General features: G+C 38.6%; 1 protein-coding gene and 1 long non-coding RNA gene across 2 annotated transcripts; both read left to right on the forward strand.

Moving 5' to 3' along the window:
• Positions 1-453: 453 nt before the first annotated feature.
• On the forward strand, positions 454-2,696 carry LOC139129030 (uncharacterized). Its single transcript, XR_011551490.1, has 3 exons — positions 454-739; positions 1,984-2,166; positions 2,572-2,696. It is a non-coding gene; the product is annotated as an uncharacterized lncRNA (long non-coding RNA).
• A 1,017-nt stretch (positions 2,697-3,713) lies between these two features.
• LOC139129028 (uncharacterized) lies at positions 3,714-22,868 on the forward strand. The gene is made up of 4 exons (XM_070694703.1): positions 3,714-3,959; positions 4,335-4,368; positions 21,864-21,905; positions 22,400-22,868. The coding sequence occupies exons 1-4, from the start codon at positions 3,723-3,725 to the stop codon at positions 22,669-22,671; spliced, it is 585 nt and encodes a 194-aa protein (XP_070550804.1). The 5' UTR covers positions 3,714-3,722; the 3' UTR covers positions 22,672-22,868.
• Positions 22,869-24,400: the final 1,532 nt, after the last annotated feature.

Below are 24,400 nucleotides of genomic sequence, written 5' to 3' on the forward strand. Positions count from 1 at the left end.
GGTGCCATATAGTTGAATATTGCAATATTGCAAAATACTTATAAAAACAAGTGTGTAATATAAAAAGAAAAGCAGATCAGATTGCATTTGTAAATTAAATCGACATTACTTCACTATCCAATTATCCCAAATTAGTTCCAATTGTGTTTTTACGTGTGTGATCCCAAAATTGCCTTTTGGAATAAAACAATGTTAATGGTTTCACATGTTTTAACGATATCGCAGTGGCATTCGTAAAACAACGACATGTGATTGTTTCGGCATGTTCCTCGTCAATTGCAAATTAATTCGCTGTTCAAGCACTCAAGTCGGTAACCTTTTCAATATGTTAAGGCAGCGAGCATGAATCAGGATATTCTTATCTAAGAATGGCAGTCACTATAGCATCGCGTATTCACATCTGAACATGCATATCTTTGTCTGAATATGTCTATTTATCGACTTAGAATCCTAGATGCTTTCAACTGCCATCTGGGTTTATACTTGAAGTGCCATATGGATATCCTGAATTCGACGACATCCAAACGCATGTCCGTTGCAGGAAAACCGCCAATGGACCTTCTCTTGAGGACTATGAGTTCTACAATCCGACGTTATTGAATTCACACGTGAATACAGCCTGTCGGGGGAACCAGTACGCCTGATGAGGAAATGTCTGAAACTAGGGCCATATGACAGAGTGCTTCAAATCCTGACAAGCAACGACGGTGAAACTTGGCATGAGATGGAAACGACAGTGGTAAATTTCCCCCTAACATTCAAACACTATTTGTACGAACGGATGCGAAATTAATTGTTTTGAATGCAATGTCAAAGTATATTACATATCAATAAAGCTGAAAACGAGAAGGGGAAATCAGAGTTCACGTAGCTATTCGGCAACAGTATTTTATTATTAATAAAGCTGAAAACGAGAAGGGGAAATCAGAGTTCATGTAGTTATTCGGCAACAGTATCCTGGATTATAACTTCTTTCTTTAAATGCCCCTCAATATTCATTACTAATTGTACAACTTGGTATTAAAGACATTGGCACTGCTATATCTTTCAGTATGACTAAAATGCTACATAAAAGAACACTTATGATACGTACATGTTTATGAAGAGGTAGACAATCATCGTTAATGACTAAAACAAGTTTTATCAATACGTTAAAGTTTCGTTTTCATCTCAGAACAAAATATCAAAACACAAACAAGAATGGACATAATACGCCCAACGGTTATTGATGCGAAAACAAATAATTGACTGGCCATGGTCAGTTGTGTTCAACGCCATAATTATGCAAAGTGCCCTGACAAAACATCTTTTCCTAGAGACGTGATGCCTTCCAAAGGCATAGATGTACACTTTGTGTCATATTACCGTGTGCACACGTCAGAATTGCTGATATCGCGTGCTCCACTTTCATGCAAAAGTTCCTTATTCAGCAGCTTTACTTGTTGTTAACGATTAGTTTGAATGTGAGGATTCGAATAGTCTTATGCCACTGTGTGCCAAGCCTATCTCAGACAACAAATAAATCAAGCATCTTGTAAGACCAGAATACATATTGTAGAAACTTACAAAACTTGGGCGTTTAAGACTTGCTAAATAGAGAGATACAATGGCCGGAAAGGAAAATATTCGCTTGATCCATTTCAATCGATATCACACTATTAATGATCATAAAATATCAAATAACCAAGTCAATAAACTTTACATTGAATTTTATATTTACATTAGATAGATATACTTTGCAGTTAACACGCATGATGTCTGCTTACCGTTCTAAAGAACATTATTAGAAGCATCTGATATAAAAAGATAGAACATGTTTTTATACCATTTCCCCTGCTATTTTTCCACCATTTGTTAGCCTTATAAATATGAAAAAAAATCTTATCACCACTTACCTCAATAACGTCATAAGAGTAGTCAGGGCTTCCACAAATAACAATACAATGAGATTCCTTGATTTTTCCCTTTTACTTTCTTACATAGGAAGATGGGCATGTTGTTGCTCTAGTGACCAACTTATCGATGTTCGTTGCCATTTCAAAACCCTACAAGGATATATTCCTTGTTGGTGAATGGGCGAAGGTCCTGACATCTAGTACAAATCCAGGTGTTTCAATAGAAATGCCAATGAATGCTTTGGAAGAGGAAACTACCATTGAAATGGAGGTAAATCGAACATAAGGTATTTTATATGAATACTGCTGAGCTGTGTTTTGACTACAAATAATAGTATCAATTAGCTCTACGGGTAACCACATCCATGAAATTTTATAGGAAGGTGTTTGCATTATCATAATGAAATCTCATATCAATATTTCAACAATACAATTTTATGCATGGTTTTCAGCAACTAAATATCATATATATATATATATATATATATATTATATATATATATATATATGTATATATATATATATATATATATATTATATATATATATATATATATATATATATATATATATATATCTGCAAAAGCAGATGTTAAATTTTTGAGTTAAGAGTAAACTTGAGTTATTACACATTTTGGAAGTGATCTTGATATAGAACGTCTCACTTTGCCTTCCAGGTACATGACATTGATTCTCGCCTCCTGAACGATATCTACGTAAGCAATAACTTACATAATGTTGCATCAGTGTCCCCATTAGTGTATGTAAACAGACACATGAAGGGCGAAAAATTGCATTTTAAACAACATGCTACACTGTCAATCCCTCTGCCAACTGAAATGCCAGGCAAGTTACTAGATTTTGGAAAACTGCGCATAGTAAAAGATGAACTTTGCAATGGAGACTGGCGAGATGTCACTGGAGAGGGACAGCATGAAATTATCGATGGTGCAGTTAGAGTTACTACCGACAGTTTAAGTGGGTGAGCATAATTTATGATGTACTGTCTTCATATGTCACTCGTGTGCTTACCTTCTTACCTACACGAAGATTATTATGAACACAAACTGGTACTTGCTGTAAAATTTTGCAATAATCCTTTTTGTTATCTGAAGTGAGTTTTTTTGGGGCTCTAACACTGATGTAGAAACAAGATTTTTAACTTGCAAACATTGTGAACAAGAAATAAGAAAAAAGACAATTTCATCGGTCAAAAATGAGTTCTGTATCGACTAAAATTTGGTTATCAATGACATTGCATACTGCTCATGAAAGGGGTAGGGACAAAGTGAATACTAGAAAATTTTACAGTCGGTACAAAAATTGCAGAAGATAAACCAAAATTAAAACAGAGGGAGATTTAGAGGACGGATGTTTTACATATTTAAGTACGATAAGCCAACATATATGTCTTCATTGTGATCGGTATGCTGTGAAACGTGCATATGAATTGCGCAAGGGAGGGGGCACAATATGATGTCGGAATTCAGATAACTTGAATTGATCCTCCTTACTGCCACGGAGCGTGTCAGCATGTAACGTATTGTGTGGCGTTATTTTCAGATATCTCGTGGTTTGCGGGATCGGGATGTTAAGCGCAGTGACTGCAGTTCTTGCTGTCAAAATAGGAAATGCAGTTACAAACTACTTAAAGTCAGGGCGCCACTCCGTAAAAGTACTCCTTCTCCAAAATAAGTTCGACGATTGTTTACTACTGTGTGACTTGATAGAAAATGCGCCAAGGAATATCGACGATCTCACTTCTGAGCCAGAATATCAACATTACATCTCGCTCAGAAAGCCATCAATATCGTCTACTATTCCCGTCATGAATGGGGAAGTAGTTGGTAGTAAGTTAAGTCAATCAACAAAAAGGAACTTCGAGATGATGTCGGACATGAATGAACATACATACCGACCAAATGACTCCAACTACTGGTCAATCACAGTATCGCGTAATTCTAACGCCGCCAAGTCGTGTGAGGACTTATTAGGGAATATGAGTTTCTACAAGGGTGAAGGTTCCAAACTGCTAGCAGAGCTGCCGTTTCTTTCACGAGGCAAGGTTAGTATATCATCAGTTCTTAAAATTAAATAATAAACGCTGCGGTACGGCTATTGAAAACAAATAAGCATACAAGGATCTTATGAATGTAGTCTCCTGTTTACTCTTTGTGATACAATTCATGGAGTAGAAACAGTAGATCATACCTAAGTATATCATTTCTCTACAGTCTACAGTATTTTGTAGTCCACAATGTATTCGGTGTGCGGATAGTAATACAACTCTGACTTTATGACATTTACTAGGAAAATAACATCGAAGAGACGAAACAACTTCACTTTAAAAATCACTGGTAACGAACTTTAGACGTCCGTGCAACTTACAAAATAAAGAAATAAAGCTGTACGTTTAATTAAAACAATTATTTCCCCTCAGAAATCCACCAGAGAAGCCCCAACGGAAATCAATGGTATGTATGTAATTTCAAAATACTTCTGCTTTACGACCTCGCATATGTTGTCTGGAAGAACACTATGTAGGGTCAAACGTAGTCTTGACGAAAACTATTTGGGATCAAACAAATCTGTTTTGGTCCGGTCATCTGCTCGGTGTCATCAACCATGCTTTCCTCAATTAATAAAAAAAACAGCCCAAAACTACCATTTTACTGTGTCTCGGCGTTTATGTGTTCGGTTGTATTCATTTGTCAGAGGCAAAGTAAACGATTTCCCGGTCAACATGTGAGCCCCTTATTATTTAATGTCAGCCTCGTCTCAGCATTGCGACAAGGCTACTTGGCGATATTTTCACAGCGGTTACTGTAGTGCATGGTATCATTTTCTTCCAAAAAATATGATAAGCATACCTAGCAACATCCTCTGTTGCACTGGAATCTTTTTCGTCGATGAGCTGTTCAAGTTCTACGCTGTTGAATGGAAAATATAGCAGTTTAGAGAGAAGCTCGTCACTCATCCTGGGCGCACACAGTCACGTTCTAGTCACCAGTCATCGTTTAGCGCTGCAGACTACACAGCGGTCACGTGACCGGGCACTTTTTCAAATTTTTTCAAAACTATTTCCCTAGGTGAAAAGGTTTTCATAAAATACCCGTTGACGTTACTTTTGTCGATTCATTGGGGACTAGACGTAGCTTTTTTCTCGTCACTTGACGCCAACCAAGCATTCGTTGCAGCTTATACCAGAAGACCATCTGATACACAACCACCATGAGACCAGACATAGCCCCAACGCCAAGCTTGCGCAAACTAATTAGGAACAGGGGGAGCCCTCCTCGGCGAATTTCAAACAGCAGGTAACGTCCATATTCCCTCTGAGGTTGGAGCTTATGTTAGGATACATCACGTTGCATTTTCTCCATGTTGGTGCCTCCTGTCCCGGCTTCTTAGAGATTATAGAGTTTTTATCATTTGACAAGCCAGGTCATTCTTGGCTTTCTTCTCTCTTTTTCAGTCGAGTTTGCCAGTTTTTCGTGAGCGTCGACGTCTGTATATTCTTGCTCATCTTCTCTTGTGTAAGCCCCCTACAGTACCTGTCAGGGATGCTCTGCATTTTTAAACTTCCCGCCTTAAAGTTTGTCTTTTCCTTCTTGCTATCTCACCACCCAACCCGTTGCTTCCTTTCTGCTCTTCTTTGCCTCTCTTGGCCTTATTCTTTGCTATTTTTCCCTATTTGGGTCATGCTGTTGGCGCATTAGGGCTTATATGTTACCAGGGTGTGGCAACCAGTGCGCATTACTCCTCTTTATTCTTCTTGATAAGCTTCCTTAATCTTGAGAGTTGGTTGTTGCGACAAGGATTTTAGTAATCCTCTCCGCCATCAGTCTTTTTCTCTATGTAACATTGCGTATCGGAAACGAACATTATACCATTCGCTAGATTTGGTATTCTGAAGTTTCTGTGTGTAGGCGCCAAAAGCAAAAAGACATCTCTCAAAAGAGGAGCTGTGAGAATGTAGAAAAGGTTTTATGCGTATGAAATCGGGGGCAGCATTCGACCCGTTGAAGGGTTGTGCGAGGGTGCGCACGAGGGTCTTCACGAAGGTAGGGCCAGGTAATCAACCCGTTGAGGGGTCGCTGCGAGGATTCCTTCGAGTGTCTTCGCCAGGGTGGGCCAGGAATTCAACCAGTTGAGGAGTTGCTGCTTCGGTGTCGAGTAATACTCACAAGATGGGGAAAGGTAGATAATTGTTGTTGGGGTTGCTGCAAGGGTAACTAGGGGTATCATTCATTCATTCATTCAGTTCTGTTGTTTTGTTTTGTTCAAAATTGGGTTCGTGTTACAAATAGGGTTGAATGTTACAAATAGGGGTGATACACGTGCATACTGATGGTAATGTGAATGGGCCGAAAATTAATGAAGTATAACAGAAGGTTGAGATTATGACCTCAAACCAGTAGTTTAAAGTAAATTTCCACCGTGAAATAACAACATCAAAATTAAGCTGCAAGCAGCGTTGGCGGGGCCCAAGCGGTTGCCATGGTTGAAAGTACTTGCATTGATGATACAATGTGCAAATTTTGAGCTTCCATGTGTTTCATGTGTAGAGAAATCTTTAGACTAGTTGTTAACACATGTGAAAATACATTTATAAGCTCACGCATCTCAATTCCCATGTGAAATGATTGTGAAAAGTATGCTTGACAGAGAGAGCGAACAAGCATTTTAAGTACAATTGATGTAGAGCATCATAGCTCATTCTGGAAATTACCATGTGTCCTATGTGTTGACAAATCCTTTGACTAGTTGTTATAAGTGAAATTTCCTGTCAAAGATCATTTTTTCATTTCCCATTTACATGATTTTGAAAAGGTGTGTCATAGACAAACGGGAAATAGCATTACAATAAATTTCCACTGATTGTGTGGTCACTTGTCAGCCATACAGACTGATGTGATGACATGAAAAATAAAAATTTTTCTGTCATCCTCGTGCCCGTCAATTCAGATCCGCCGCGTCAGCCTTTATTCTGCTCATGGGGAAATAATTAAAAAACAAAATAAACACAAAAAACTCGGCGATAGTATATGTATAAAACAGAAGCTTAAAAAAAAATTGACACTTATATTCCATTCAGAACTGTACTCATATGTAACTCTTATATTGCGCTGTCAAAACTGTGCAAATGCTGCGCTTAAGTTAATCAAAGAACTGTTGTTATACACAAATAATTAAGCAACACTGCTGTGCAGTCTGCGTGCATTCCTATGATGTTGTCATGTTTAACTCCGTGTTGTTGATTGAAGAATAAAAAAAAATTACAGTAACAAATTCCTGCCTCACCACATCATTTTATGTCTAGGCGAACCAGCATTTTAAGCCAAATTGATGTATACCATCCTAGCTCATTCTGTAAATTTAATATGTGTCCTATGTGTTGATATATCCTAATTCGTGTCAAAGATCATTTTCCCATTTCCCATTTACATGACTTTAAAAAGTGTGTGTCATAGACAAATGGGAAATAGTATTACAATAAAAGTCCATTAATTGTGTGGTCACTTGTCAGCCATACAGACTGATGTGATGACAAGAAAAATAAAGTTTTTTTTCTTCCTCTGCGTCCTATTTTCTGCTAATGAGGAAATACATGAAAAAAACTGCAAAAAATACATCACGATAGTGCATGTATAAAACAGAACCGTACAAATAATTGACACTAACATTCCAATCAGAACTGTATACATGTTTCACTCCTATATTACTTTGTGAAAACTGTGCAAATGCTGCACTTAAACCGCTGAACTGTTGCTGTACAAAAATAATAAAGCAACACTGCTGTACATTTGTCTCTGCGTGCATTCGTATGATGTTGTCATTTTTTCCCGCATTGTTGATTGAAAAAAGAAACCCGCGTCACCATATAATTTTTGAAATATGTCTAGGATAAGAAAGTAACCTTTTATTTTTCTTTGCGTAGTACTAGTTGTTTTGATGACCTGTACACTATGAATTTCAAAATGTTTGGTAGAACAAAAGGGTGTTCTTCAAAACCTGAAAATTCCAAATATTAAAATGCAAAAGTTACTGGCAATAACAAAGTATGGAGTTGTCACTCAGGAAACAAATGCTAAACATCGTGGTAAAAGTTGAAACTACTGTCTCTTTTATAAGATTACAAGTTTTGCAGTAAGAAGAGTGGGTAGCTGAACAAATCATAACAGCCTTGAGTACGAATCCTCCTTTTTAAGTGTCAAATAATACTAGTCCTGAGGCAAAAGTTAGGCGTATGCGATGCAGCTATATTTAATAGTTACAAACCTGTAATCGCTATCAATGCTGTACTGCACATATCGCTATAGACAACGGCACGAAACCTGCTTCTGCATACCGTTTTTCAAACGAATTAGATATCATTCTCATAGCAGTTCAAAAGTAAAATACTCTTAGACTTGAGAAATGTGTGCATTATAGACTTTCGATAAATTTGCTTTACGCTTGAATTTAGCATGGAGCTTTGGTAGCTCTATGAATTTAACAAGCGATGCTCGGACACTGGCAGCGCACAGCGCATCGATGACACTTGGGTCAGGGGTCATCATCAAAAACGTCAGTGCCTATTCACGCTAGTCTCGCATGCCAGACCTCGAAACCTGCGTGCGGCGCGAGCGGCGAAGCCGCGAGCAGCGAGTAACCGCAGGTTACGAGGTCTGGCTAGAACCGACGTGCTATATATACTGTCCAATAGAATGCTTCGAAAATCGGCTGGATGAAAGAGTACATCTTTTGTTTATTCATGAATGTAGGTGGAGCGTCTAAAATAGCCTTTTGAATTCGACTGAATGATTGTGTCATTCATCCAGAAATGTTCATTCGAAGTAAACTGCCTTACGTTGACCTCAAACAGTAGTACGGCTTCACGAAATCATAGACCCTCGAGAAAAACGAGGGTCTATGCATATATACGGTTGCGCTATCCTAGTAACCATGATGAAACAAATCTGCAAAAATGATCTATGCCGTTGAAGAAAATGGTGATGGACAGCCTGAAACCGAAGCAGGAGGTAGCTATGACAGATTATCTGGAAGGAGACGACGTTTCCGTGAATTTCCAACAAGATATGGCCAATCTCTAATTTTAAGATTGCTCCGGCTGGTCTTGCTTCAATGGCATTCTGTTGATCGTCGACATCCTCTATGGAGTTTGCTTTTTTATTTTGCTCCATTCAAACGAAGCTCAGACTTTGGGCCCCATTCAACTGCCGATGAGCTGGTGATAAATGGCCTCACAATAAATTCTCGCCGTAGATTTTTGCTTGGGTGTTTTTTTCGGGGCAGATAGATTTGTGAAACATGGTGGACAAATACAGTGACAATGCGTTATGGCCGTCTGTACGCGGTGGTCCAAAGTTATACTTATTAGCATAGGAAAGACAGCCCACTTTTGACGTCATCACATTCCTGAGCAGTTGGTTCTTGCCAGACCTCGTAACCTGCGGTTACTCGCTCTGCTCGCGGCTTCGCCGCTCGCGTCGCATGCAGGTTCGAGGTCTGGCATGCGAGACTAATTCACGGCCAGCTTGATATGAATCATGCCACGGATCGCGAAAATCACGGATCATATATCCAAATGTTCATGTCTAATACGTAAAGAGAACCCGAAAATATAAAACACATAATGATTTGATATGGAGAAACATCATTTTGTTTCACTGACGGTCAAGTTAAATGCTCAAATATCGCGACAAGACTTGCACATTTGCACAATATGAATGCGGAAGTACGTCGACTGTACTCTGCGGACGAGCGAGCGCCTTCTCTGAAAATCTGTTTACAATATCACGTCACAATACACTGAAAATTCTTGCGAATTCATCTTTAAGGAAGCCAATTCACACAAGTTCCTAACGTCAGTACAGATATTTTCTTGTTGGCAGCAATACACCACCAACATTTTCGCCGTTCAGGAGTGCCTTACTCGCTCTACGTTGAAAAAAAGCCGTATGCCATGCCGTTCCTAACTTTGCAAATTCCAGTCGACTTTCCTACTCTGATCATAATCTTTCTTTCCATTTCATAGCTTTACTTGCGCTTACAACCTGTGTTAGGGGTGGTTTCTCCCCAATATTGGTGGAGCTGCCTAAAGTCAAAAACGAAAGTTTGCCGTTTTTGCTTAGTTTCACCGTCACTACGATCCTTCAGTGTTGATGATGACACTCACAGGCGTGCTGTTTGCATGGCAGGGCTGTGTGTTACCGGCGTTATACGGCCTCCCACCACATCGTATAACGCCGGTAACACACAGCCCTGTCATGCAGAGCTAGGTATTTGTATAAGTGTAGTTTATGCTATGTTCTGACGTTCTACGGAAGAGAACGTCGGAACGTAGCATAAACTACACTTATACAAACTACCAAGTAAACAGCACGCCTGTGACGACGTTGTACTGCACAGTGCACGGAGCAATCTGTAGGTACATTGTGCGAAGTTGTCCAACCCAAAACTTAGTAACATCTTAGTCAAATAGTCATGGTAAACATGGGTACTTTTGGTTTGTTAGCTATTTCGTAACAATTTTATTCATTACTGTATGTGTTACAAATACGATCTTCTGACGCATAAGGTCGGGGATGCACAGAGATAAAGTATTACTTCTCAAGTTGAATGCAGGACAGCGCGTGGACAGACAAAGTGATGACGTCATCTGCAATTTTCGATCCGCAAGTTTGGATAATATTTGCCTAAATCTTCTCGGCAAACGCTACTTTTTTCTCGCATTTGCGATTTTGCGAGCAGGCAGCGGAAACACTGCCTGCGTCATTGCGAACAAAGGAAGGCCACAACGCACCTTATTTTCAAGCAGGCGATTTATGTTTGTTTTTCAGATTTCGTCCATTGAAAATCCTACCAGCACGCGAACGGCAAACAAAGAATTTATTGTATGGCACCTAATGTAGAGTGTTTGGATAACCATGGATGTAAAAAATAGACCATCCATGGGATAACATACACAAGAACGTTCTAAATTACTCATGGAGTTGATCGTTGAAACTGAATAGTGACAGTAGTGGTACTTGGAGCAAAAGTTTCTAGCATTGTTGTTTCTGAACGTTGGTGTCACTCAAGTCCACATGCTTAAATATTCAAACCTTGGAATTGAGGAAGTGCATATTTACTGAGTGTTCCCACTGTAATAAGCTGCGCAAACAAACATTCTGAACAGCTACACTAACAACTGATATGGTCGCACCTAATTAGACCTAGAACAATGGCAAGAGCGTCCAGCTCTGATTAACCATTTTACCTGCAGGCTGTGAGTGACGATTTTGCAGTTCGCCGGCATTGAGTCGATAGCCTGTTATTTCAGCAACAGTGACGCAATACATTTTTCTACAAGTATTTTACTTCTCACTTTCCGATTTCAAAATGTTTATGACAAACAGCCTATAATGTTTATCATACCCTTACTTCATAATATTGACATTTTAGTTTCAATTAGATCTCAACGTCACCACGAACTTCATTACACAAGGTGTTGTTTTAATCGATGTGTATCAGCAATTTTGATGTGGTCTTGTTTACATTTTTAATCAGCTACATGCTCTCAGTTACACAACACACCAGGGCCACTCCATGCATGTCAGATAGAGAAACATAAAAAAATCACCACACCTTGCAATGTCATATATCTTACTTTTTATTCGTGATGAACAAGTGAGCGTGCATTCAGACACCTACATACAAAATTACCCGAATAGCTTCATTTATGATCCTTGACACTCACAAAACAGCTGTGTGTAGACCCCAGTAATTGTGGCAGGACCTTGTCCCGCTCTATTTCAGTCAATCACAGCAGTCGGCCACCCCTAAAGTTAGTGGCACGCTCTTCTAAGTACTTCCGTGGCAGTATACTTGACAACGTCATCCTGGCGTACAAAACCTGGGCGCTGAAGTTACTATACACAATGGGCCGAGATTAGGGTTCGTGCGACTGCTAGTTGAATTTGACAGCGGGCATTGCAGTCTGTTGTTCCGTCTTTGACTCTCAAGTGTACAATATAACATACATCACTGATCGATCTTCTGACTGACGAGGTTTTAAAACTGCTGCCTTATGAACATTGGGGCGACTTAACCGATCCAAATACCTTTCGCAAACTTGAAAGTGCTCGCACTAAGAAAGATATGAAGTAACATTTCAGTTAAATCTGTGTGTTGGTTTTTGAGAAGAAAATTTTTAAGGAATAAATTGCGATTTTTGCTATATCCACTACAGCGAACAAACCTCCTGACTGACCCAACGGCTTTCGGAAATTAGAAAGAACTACCACTAGGGATTATGAGTGTAAAATTTTAGTTCAATCTGTGTATTGGTTCTGGAGGAAAATATTTTAAAAGATTAAATTACGAGTTTTGCAAAATCAAATATGGCGGCAAAACCATGTGACCTATCCGAATGCCTTTCACAAACCTGAAAGAGATATTACAATAGATGATACATGTAAAATTGCAGTCTACTCGGTGTGTTGGTTCTAGAGAAGAAGATTTTTAAAGATGAAATTACGATTTTCGCAAAATCCAATATGGCGGCCAAACCACGTGACCGATCAAAACGCCTTTCACAAACTTGAAAGTGATCACTGTAAGCATGACATGAGTAAAATTCCAGCTTAATCAGTGTTTTGGTTCTGGAGAAGAAGATTTTTAAAGATTAAATTACGATTTTTTGCACAATCCAATATGGCGGCCAAACCACGTGACCAATCGAAACGCTTTTCGCAAACTTGAAAGAGATCACACTGTAGATGACATTTATTAAATTTTAGTTCAATTGGTGAATTTGTTCTGGAGAAGAAGATTTTTAAAGATTAAATTGTGATTTCAAAAAATCCAATATGGCGGCCAAACCACGTGACCGATCGAAATGTCTTTTGCAAACTTAAAAGAGATCACTGTAAGGATGACATGAGTAAAATTTGAGCTTAATCGATGTTTCGGTTCTGGAGAAGAAGATTTTTAAAGATTAAATGACTATTTTAGAAAATCCAATATGGTGGCCAAGGTCACGTGACTGCATGCGATTTTATTTGCAAATTCTAAAGACCTTAGGTCATGCTTACTATACAAAAAATTTCAAATCGACTAGACCCCTAGGTCTTCTGGAGAAGCCATTTTTAGGTTTTTGGAAAATCCAATATGGCCGCCAGGTCACGTGACCAATCAAAATTTCAAGGGTCAGGTGCACGAGTACTAATTGATACCTACTAGCCCTGCAAATTTGAGAAGTTTTCGTTCAGCCGTTTTAGAGATCTAGGTCGACAAAGAATCGGCAGAAGAAGAAGAAGAAAAGAGGAAGAGAGGAAGTAGTAGAACTGAGCAATAAACAATAGGGTTCCCCCGTCGGCTTGGGCCCCTAATAATTGGTCGCTTGTCGGGCTCGCCTGTAACAGATGCCCGGGTATGTTTGGAATGCCATTGCTGTCACACGTTGTCCCTTTCCCACATCATATGTAAATTCATCACTTCACCATGTGCAATTACCACGTCAATATGAGCATTGAGTACATGGAGTACATGTGGATTTGTTATGTTATGGCGTGCATTTCCTATATCGTTATGTGCATCTATCACATTTTAATGTGCATTTACTATATCACTATGTGCGTATATATAACATTGTAGTGTGCATTTACAAAATCATCGTGCAGTGTATTTATCACGCTGGTGTGCATTTATTATATTATTATGTGCATTTATTATGTTGTGGTGTGCATTTATTATATGGTTATGTGCATTTATCACGTTCTTGTATGATGCATGGTATCATCATGCACATCATCATATTGTTGTGTGCATTACATCACCATGTGCATTTATCACATCATCGTGTGCATTTATGACGTTGTGATGTGCATTACTATGTCGTTATGTACATTTGTCATGTTGTGGTGTGCAATTACTATATGTTGTGCTTTGCCTTCAAGATATAAATATGCGCATTCACCCCATTTTGATGGTCATTGACTTATTCATTATGAGCGAACTTCATGGTTATGTATATTTTACTGTGCAGTCATTTTTGTTGTAAATGGATCATAAACAGCACGGGTGCAATAAAGGGAAAGTGACTCCACTTAGCGTTCATATCTTGGTGATTGCGTTTTGTACATGATACATGTATTTTGTATTTTGTAAGTGTCTCTTTCAAGGCCAACACATACTCATAAGTTCCGTATCAACAATATGCTAAGCTTCCACAAAAATATTACAAACACTGTAAATCCAAACAAATTGTATATACATATATATGCAAGATGACAGGGAAACAGAGAAAATGATCACTACGTAAACAATGTCGAATGGCAGGAGAAATTTATCATATTTAACATCGATACAAACAGCAACCTCAGATTCATATGAATTCCCCTTCAAAAACTCAAAAAAAGCATACATGTCATGTCAAAGACATGCCATAGACAAGACTATCAGGAAACGGTGAGATACCAAACAACCTGTTAAGTTTAACAGCAAGTCTATAAAATAATGATTTAGAAAGCGATAGAAACAACTCCTCACCAAGTGATGCCACACGTAGTTTAAAACACACGATTATAATGAACAAACAACAGAGAAAACTACAACCTTGTAGCAGAAATGTACGATAATGTCGACGACCACATATATCTATATTTCAATCTGGTAAACGCAAAACGACAAATATCTTGAACACAGGAGAACAAAATCTTAGCTTCCCTACATAAAAGAATAAATTTCAGTGGGACATCATGTTCATGCATACATAGATTGATCGATTCCACAAAATATATCGACTAAAGATGAATTTTACGCTATATGATGAAAGTCTGGAAAACTTTCGAAACATAGCGTCATACAGTCTCTCCACTCTGGTGTAGAGACTATGCACTGATACGTAGATTACAGCTGTGTCTCGCTGTTGCTAATCAGTTTTATACACAAAATAGCGAAACATAAAATGCACTGACAAAATACACACTAAAAGCAAGCAACCAAGAATCAAACGATGCATGGAGTTGCTTTCCCTTTATTCCATTTCGATAGATATTTCAACAAACAAATACTTCGCTTGACTCATAATGAAAGACCATGCGGGCGGAAACTTCATATGCAATCAGCTGAAAAATCCCATCATAATGATGAAAAAAGCTCAACATTAAATCAATACATGATGCACTCGATCATTTGGGTGTTAGAGAGGGACGACACTACTAATAGACAAGCAATTAATTGAATGCACTCAACGATTGGGGTGCCAGGACTGTATGATATCATAGATGCAACATATGATTCACTAAACGCTTATTGTAATAGAGGTGGGATGCGTGTATATAGTAATGGATGGACCAAACGATTGTGTACGTAAGTAACTCAGTTAGGGGTGGCGGAATGTTAGAGGCACGATAAAGGATGACAGATACAGACAAAGCACATGATGATAAAATACACACACCGTAAATAACACATGCAAATAATGTGGTAGCTTGATTTGATAAATACACATAATGATAATCAGGGTGACAATCAGAATGACAATCAGGATTTGTAAATCCATATTTTGTTACGGTAAATGAATATGCTGATTTCATAAATGCACATAATGATAGGACAAATACACTTTTGATGCTTACTGAGTTGTAAATACCATGATGAAATGATAAATGCATACATCAATGAGTCAAATGCAAGTGATGGCAGAATAGATGCACACAATGTATTGATAGATGGACACAACGATATAGTCTATTGTCTAACATGATTTGCTGAATGCACACTCTCATTGATAAATGCACACTGTGAATTGATAAATGCCTATGATGATGCTGTATATGCAAATCACCATTCAATTAATGCGCACATCGATATGATAAACGTCATTCATAGTCACGGAATTGAGCGTAGTGAAATGAAACTCTACAATGTGGTTACTGAAATGGTATATATAGCAGCAACAGCGTTCCATGTCATGTGACCATGGACTCCATGTGACCACGGTTCAAAGTGGCGGTCGGAAGTTAGAAACAAGCCCGGATTCTCATGTATTACAGTATTTGCCATTTTATGATGCGAGACTTCTTTTGGTTTGGAAAGAAGAAAAGACAGATATATTTTCCAAAACAGGACAATTTGGCGCGATTTCATTATCAAACGTGTGAACTTTGACCGATATCCAGATCAGAACTGCATCGGTTGCCGATGCAATATATGGCTCCACTCTTGCACACCATGGATATCGTCAGTACCTGAACAACCGGCCACAACAGTAAAGCAAAGGTATAAGCTTGAGAAATGATATTATAGGGTAGAGTAGATTACATTCGTAACTTATAGCCAGAATATACAAGATTTGCACTGTGTGAATTGTGAGCAAAGTGTCTTGCAACATTGAATTGCATTATGTTTTCGGAATGTTAGTTTGAACTGTTTTCAAAGAGAGAGATCAAATAGCATTATGAGTACAATCAAGACGGTAGTGGCTTCTCGTGCGACTGGTGGAACATTTGGGTACCTAGAGACAACGGTCAGGACAACATGTCATTGAACACAGATATAATGACGGGAGGTACATGTATGCCGGGTAAGATATAGTAACCACTCCTGGTAGCAGGCAGTTCACTATTAACGGTATCCCTCAGATCACGGTCTTTTTACTGCCAGTAGAGAAGAATACTACTACCATGTCAAATGTCTCTACAATTCCGGCCGTCTACAGGCAAACAACTTTTCAGAGGCTACTAAACAACTGATGCAGACCGACTATGTAGTCTTCCCAAGAAGAGATGTGATACCATTTTGCGCGCTTCTCTCGTACGACCGTAATCCCAATGTGCCCGGCGTATCGTACTTTGGTCATCGTTGAATGAAGGCCCGACTTTGCACAATTTTTAAATATCGGAAATTAGTGTCCAGTATCGAAGTTGACCTGCCACATATTTAAAGATAACAGAGATAACAGACGATATGTCAACTTGGTTCTAATATCGATACACTGGATGTGATACTACGACGGTTTGCCTTGTATCTGGACATGATGGGTCTGTGAACTCGCCGATAATAACCATACATTGGACTTTTGGGGAACTCTAATATTGACACTGGACAATGCTATAATGACTTGCTTTGTAAATTGGCACGTCGGGTCTGCGAAATTGCCGATATTTACCCTTTAAATACCGGCCTTTTGGGGACAACAATTGTGTGCCTTTGGGCGCACCTGGTCTGTGAACTCGTTAATATTTTTCGGCGAAGTGGGGACTCTTATTTCGATACTAGACGATGTCGGAGATTTAAAATCACCACCGACTCTGATTTCCATACTATGACAGAATCCAATGGCCTTGGAAACACATTCGGAACGCCACAGAGAGCCTCCCCTCCAAGGCTATGGGTTCTGTTATTATTGCATATGTTCCCAAATTTTGTAGATTGCCGTCAAAAAACAGCTAATCGCGACACGGCCTGATCAGTCCGGGTCAGCTCCAAAATTGGAGACGCTATACCATAATATTTCCCCCCCTCTCATTAGCCAATCAGCGGCCAGCGCGCCATCAGTAAAGTTGTATTTCTGGCAACCTCCACATGCGTCCTTCGTTACGTACGCCATACTGTGTCGAACTCCCGCGCCGTATTCTGTCATAATGTCGAACAGTTGTGTGGCCACTCTGTCAAACACAATTTCAAAATCGCATACCAGTTTTATTCTGGCTAAGACAACCAAACCCCATATATCGCTGTGATTCCTAGACTCTGGCTTGAAATATAAATATAAATATAAATCGCGTACCTACACAGATCGTTCAGAATACCCCATTTGTATCGGAGATGGCAGAGATACAAATTCCACCGTATGGGGAACAGTTGTGGGCCACTCTGTCAACACATTTTCAAAATCGCGTACCATTTTTAGTCTGCGTTTGACAACTACAAAACAGGTATCGTTTTAAAGCTCTGACATTGCTCTTCTTTCTTGCAAAATGTTATACGCGTACCTACACAATAAACCTTATAACAGTATTTCTAATAGAGATGACGAACATCCACAAAATGATTCTCGGTACTTGAGCGAAATCGATAAACTGGGGGTAGAAATGAATCGTCAATATTTCGAATATTTGTTCACTAATCGGACTCCTTGTTGGACATGACCTTCTGCAGAACACGTGGATTATGTTGACTGTCGAATTCGTCGAAATTCACAAGACAGGGGCTTAAAGTGTATGTCCCACATAAATTCAAAGTTAATTTTGCTTAAAATGAGCCATGCTATATGATTTTGCCACACCTACTTTATCAAATAAATGCATCACCCCAATGAAACGACGCGGTTAAATATTATTAAAATGCAATATGTTGTGCGACTTTGAAGTTAGCTGCCATTCGGGTCGTTTCGGAATTCGCGGGCATTGCCACCGGAAATGACGTAACTAATAGAAGGTACGAGTGAGTGTGTTCACCTCGGCCATAGCGAATGCTTACCGACGTGGCTTCAACATTATTTTTATGGTGAGAAGTTACGCCTTTGGTGGCTGAAGTAACTGCAACCATTGTCAGTTTATTGCATTTTAGGATGATGTATTAGCCGCATTTGACAAAATTACAAGAAAGGGTCGGAAAAGAGGCATTCAGAGAAGCGTTTTCTGCGGTGCACATTTTCGAGTGCCATGACTTAGAATAAACACGGTTCGGAAGCCAGATGTACGGTAAGATAGACTTTAATTCCTGGAGTTACTACATCGATTATGTAATCGCAATGCCGTACCAGTACGATCATTGTCACCAGAAAGCGTTCGTGTGTATCATCATCAACTGTGGACAAGAGCGAGAACAGCATCAAGACTGCGACAGGTTGCCCAAAATATGTCAAGGATGCGGGGGCCGCGGAGAAGTATCAAGACTGATCGCCTATTCAGCTGCTTTACGAAAGTGATTGTAAATAAATAAATGAATACAAGTACTAGATCTCATGCATGTGTGACTCTATAATTAGTAACGTTAGGAGATATCTAATTTTATATTCCTAAAAAGTTTACGTAGTGATTGACTGACTCTTTGCGAGACTGAACGATAGGTTGTGTATAATACAGCACGGCGCTGCCAGTAACAGTGACTCAAGTGTAGCATGCAAAAAAGTTTATACTAGTTGACGAAGCAGTCGCGTTGTCGTCATCTGTTCCCTTCTGCTCGACTAAGTCTCCCCTAAAATATTTTAGCTTCTTTGAGAATTTCGCCAGTCATGAAACAATGAACACTGTGCTTTATATCGCTAACACTTAATCAAGATAAAAAACTGCGGAAGCGTAGCTGATCACTCCGTCACAGAAACGGCCGGCTGAGCCGCCCGGCCTCGGGTGCAGTGTGCCCGATATTTACATCATGTCAATTTTAATTTATCTCTTCCCGAGAATTTGGCTAAACAGGTCTTTACGGTCACATATTTTTAAAAGTGCCAATGTTCATGTGAGGTTTTAAAACGCCAAACTGAAGATTTTGCGCGAGAATACTACCTTTGGTGTTTATGCTAACATGACCTCAGCCTGTTCCACTTCCAGCTGTTGATAGGAAAGATGTGTGTTATGAACGGTGGACAATTTTCAACTTGATCTCTACTACATTTATCTACAAGCGTCATGGTGTAATTCAAATGTTTATATACAGATTTTGAACGAGGCAATTTGTGTTGAGAAGTAATAATAAGGTGGGATGGCAACTCCAGACTTATATTTATATTTTGTTAGCTTGCGGTTGTGTGTACGGTAGTGCACTGGTGTGTTTGACTGTGGTCACGGTGGGCTTGTCACTGACGCGACGGTCAACAAGAGTTCGCTCTTGTTCTCGTTTAGGTTTCGACTGTTAAAATTTGCAGGCCTGTAAATTCTGAACAGCTTTGTCATATCTTCTGTGACGATGATATTCTCAGTTGCACTGCTTTCACTCATGAAATAATCACTATCTCCATAGTCAATGCACGAAGTCACCATCACCCATTCTATTAGGACGTCACAGCTACTTGAGCCAAAACGGGGCGAGCTCGGCAATTTCCGGAAAATGTCGCCATGATGGAAATCGAAAAGTGCAACTTTTCCCGTGTTTTCGTCGAAATAACATAATACAATCGTCTAAAAACCGCTCAAATAAGCTTCAGTTCGTGTGTAAATGTTTGTTTTATTAATACCAATTTCATTGACAACCAGAACTATAGTATATGCCCCAAGTCAAACGAAAAATCTCAAATGTGGCAGGACTCACACTTTAATAATCGGCCCAAAACTGCCGATCACACTTGATGGGTAATTGTGACCCAGCGTGACCTGTACTTTATTAATGATGTAATCTGGTCGATGATTGGCTGAATGCCGGAATACATTATCATAATGAGTCTCCAATTTTGGAGCTGACCCGGACTGCTGATTGCATATAGATTCTATATAGTGCGCATTGATATGCTGTCAATGAACTTTTCATCAGCTGCGAGCTTACCGATTGCTAAGAGAAGCTTTCTACTACCATGCAAATATTTTGATACGGTTTTACGGAGTTCACTCTATCTCTGTATTTCCATCTCGAGTAAGACAACAAAAACAGACACAAACAAAGACGTTTCAGGACAGAATTCGAAATCTGAAATACTTTTAATACATGTCAACAAAATTGGCACTTAAGTAACAAGATTAACTGCGGTAAAAATTTGAATGACTGAAACTTTAAAATTGTGCGCGTATTTAGACTAATCAGTGTCCGAGTACGGCAGTCAGATCTATGAAACACGGTGGTGTACGGACATCTGGCAAAGAAAGACGCTGTTAAGAGTTGTTATCTGAGGCCACGATGTTGAATGTGAAGTAGGAGACTCCTCCGGTGATTTGATAATAGCACGGGTAACTGGTTTTGAACTTGCTGGCTACACTATTGCAAGGATTGCGAAGTACTGATCGCCGCGTTGTCGCAGGAGCCGATCTATCACTCGAGTTGCTGGCAATGGCCAAAGACCTTTGTCTTTCACATGGCCGACACTGGTATTGCTCGATCACGGGTTGAATTTCTTATCAACCCCACTCCATATTACTCATTTGCCGTTGTTGATTTGTGGTAACGGGATACCGAATCTAGCACATACTCTTCGCGGCTATGTTTCTGTTCGCTGACGTAAATCTGGCAGTATTTACGTCGCGTTTGTGGGTCAAGCTGGACTGGTGGAAATACTCTCGAGTCTACGAGTTTTTTTTGTTATTGTCAGAAGCCAGTCGTTAAAAAACAAGCAACTTCGCGAAGCGTTTTCATAACGGTTTTTAGATTTTTTGCAACGGTGCCTGACGAGAGCTTTGACGTCTTCGTTCGGGACCGCTGTAAGCCTTGCAGATGTCGACGGCTTATTTCGCCGGTACCACTTCCTCGCCATCGTAGCCACAGTTTTTTGTTCTGTCCGTACCGAGATATTAGTGTCACTTCGATAATTAAATACTGATTCCAAACGTTCGAAATAAATACAGTTCGACAATCATAATAATTATTTTACTCCACAGATATACAATCCGCTTCATTGTGTATTGTTGTTTAGGAGCCGGCGGCAATAGTCCAATAGAAATACGGGATAATAACTAATTTGTATAATTTATCGTGAAATAACTTCTCAACCATGCTTTCTATGTAAACATTATTTAATGGCACGTGAAATGTTTTCAAAATGCTTTGCAGTTGGAAAAACGTGTAAAATATTTTGCTGAAAGCAAGCAATTATTAAAATATTTATAAGCCTTGATAGTTAGCTCAATCAAAGGCTAAAACACCTAGACACAAGTTTCACAGCTTTTGAGAAAATGCAAAAACAAAACATAAAATAGGGCAACTGTATTAACTCTGTCTGTGAAAAACCAACAGATTGGTAATCTGTGGTATATATGTAATAATGTAGATTATTTTTAAACCAGATTAAAGTGGCCAACAGGTTACTCATCTCATATCTATTTGATTTCAGTGGATACAAGAGAACCAGGCTCATCTGGTCAAGCCTCTACAGGTATCCCTTAACTCTTTAATTTGAAATAGATATAAAGCGGTCTGATAAGACAATCCACAACACACTAACTTAAGTAAAAATAACATCTCTCTTCATGCAAATGTGTTGATGCACACCCTTCTATCATGATCAATTTGATATTTAACCTTGTTAGAAATGTAGTTCACAATGAAGTATTTCTTCAGAAATGAAGCTTCTCTTCGACACATACATTCAAATGTTAATTCAAAACTTTATTAATCAGTTTTCCTGCTTCGGTTACATACATCTTTATTGAACCTGCTTTAGTTTTTAATACTAGGTTCTAATAATTTGGTCAATTATCTGCAGTTTGGAAAAGCTTAAGATTTCATTTCGATAGTTTCTGCTTGCAAAGAAAGTTCCAGTATTTTACTTTTTTATTAATATCTAATAAACTTCAAGGCATATGTAAATAATTAACAGGGTATTTGAATACTTATTATGAAATCATCTTTGTTGAAATTATATGACAGATCTGGAGCCTTTGTCAGTACTGTTCAGCAAACTTAGAGACGAACTCAGAGCTGAAGATACGAGCGAGATGGTTCAGCTTCTTACATCCAAGCAAATCAGTCCACGTTATGCAGAGAAACTCAAAGATCCCTATGAAGTCTTCAGACATCTACACAGTTGCTACGGAGAATCAGACACCCTAACGCTGCTGAAGAATGTATTCACTGAAATGGGAAGACGTCCGCTGGTGAAATCGATCGATGACTTTCTGCAAAAAAATGAAACAAAATAGTGTGTCAATGAGATGTGGCAGATTCACAAAAGCGTTCGTGTTTATGTATATTTTGCAGTGCCTGGTTTTGTATTTTTTATGTCGTCGATAATTTCTCAGCGACCGGAGTTTTATTCCGAGTGGACTTGAACTATAGGCAGTGGAGCCATTGTCAACGGTTGAAGATTAGGTCCTGCTAACAAATTATTAATAGTTTTTACGCTGCCTCGGTCACAGAGTGACCAAGCCTACATATGCTCTCTGATCAAACTTTTGGCTGTTGATTTCAGTTTTATGAAAGATAGATGTTTCTTGTATGCATCAATATGGAAGTTATATCGTCAGTAACATTAACTGAAGTTATGTGACATAGAGAGACTTCAAAGGCATAACATTTATCTTAAAGTTCCGCATTTTCGTTAATATTAAGACTCCTCTCGATTTTTGTGTGATCTTAAACCTTATGGATTCTTTTGTATGCTAGGCAGGTCTGCCATTCAAAACACATATTACGCACATTCATTACATTCAAATACATTATGTCGTCCGAGCTATTGGACTCCCTTGTTACCTGCAATGTGTTCCACGTAGGATAAGTATGGAGAAACAAAATCAAGAAGAAGTAATTAGGTGAACAGCAAATATGAAACGTTTAATTAACAAGTTCACTTTTGTTGTAACAGTAATAATCATTTCAGATCGATAGCAGTAGGTATTCGATCTACTAAATTTAATAACCTTTAGAGATTGTGTTTATAAGTATGCTGCATTATTCAATGATAGACTAGACTTTTTCAGAATATCTTTTTGAATCTGCCGATGTCTTATTACAGATACAAAACGAGCACTATTGTTGATAGAAAAAATTCATCTACCTTTTTGACCAAAATACAAACACAACGAATAAATAAGCGCATTATTTCATTGATATATCAAGAATTGTTCTTTTTTCAATATTATCGATACTTGGATTACATTCACACGATGTGACAATTTAGTGTGTGTCATTATATACAGATATTGTACGTTTTTTATGTGTCATACTTTTTACTGTGTTTGGTTTATCTTTATGGTTCTCCTTACACTTTGCCGTGGACTTTCATTTATACTAGAGTTGTGTTACAATAATAATCGGCTTTGGCTAAAATTCTGAATTCAAGTATTATGCTACAAGCATCTATATAACAATGATTATCAGTTCATTTAACATCAATTGATGTGTGGATGAACTCTAATTATTAGAGTTGTTTAGAGTCGACTTATAACGTTAAGTTATAACTCATATTTGTCTTAAAGAAAAGCCACGAATAGTTTTGTCATAATTGTGCCAAGGTTGAAATAGAAAAAAGCACATTGAGTGATGATCGTTTATTTTCATTGAAAAGAATATAATTATTCAAAATAATTTCAAAGTTGAAGGCTGTATGTGATACGCTAACATTCGTTTTATTCTTTGATTAATGTAGTAGCCGTCCTGAAAGGGCACTCATCACTACTTTGGGTACCCTGGACAGTTCGAACTAAATAACAAACTCACAAATTTCTTGTAAATCAGAAGCCAAAATGCTTAGGCTTCATATTGGCGTGAAAACTCTACATTTCAACAAAATGGTGGATCAAAACAATGCTGGAGGCAAAAGACGTCAAAAAATTACATTTTATCAAATTTCCTTAAAAACTTAATATGAGACGAAAGGAAGATCAACACAGCGGCCTCATTTGCATACTCTTCTTATGGCTGTTCACCGGC

Source organism: Ptychodera flava, unplaced genomic scaffold (genome assembly GCF_041260155.1).
Source record: "Ptychodera flava strain L36383 unplaced genomic scaffold, AS_Pfla_20210202 Scaffold_85__1_contigs__length_474606_pilon, whole genome shotgun sequence".
Taxonomy (NCBI): Eukaryota; Metazoa; Hemichordata; class Enteropneusta; family Ptychoderidae; genus Ptychodera; species Ptychodera flava.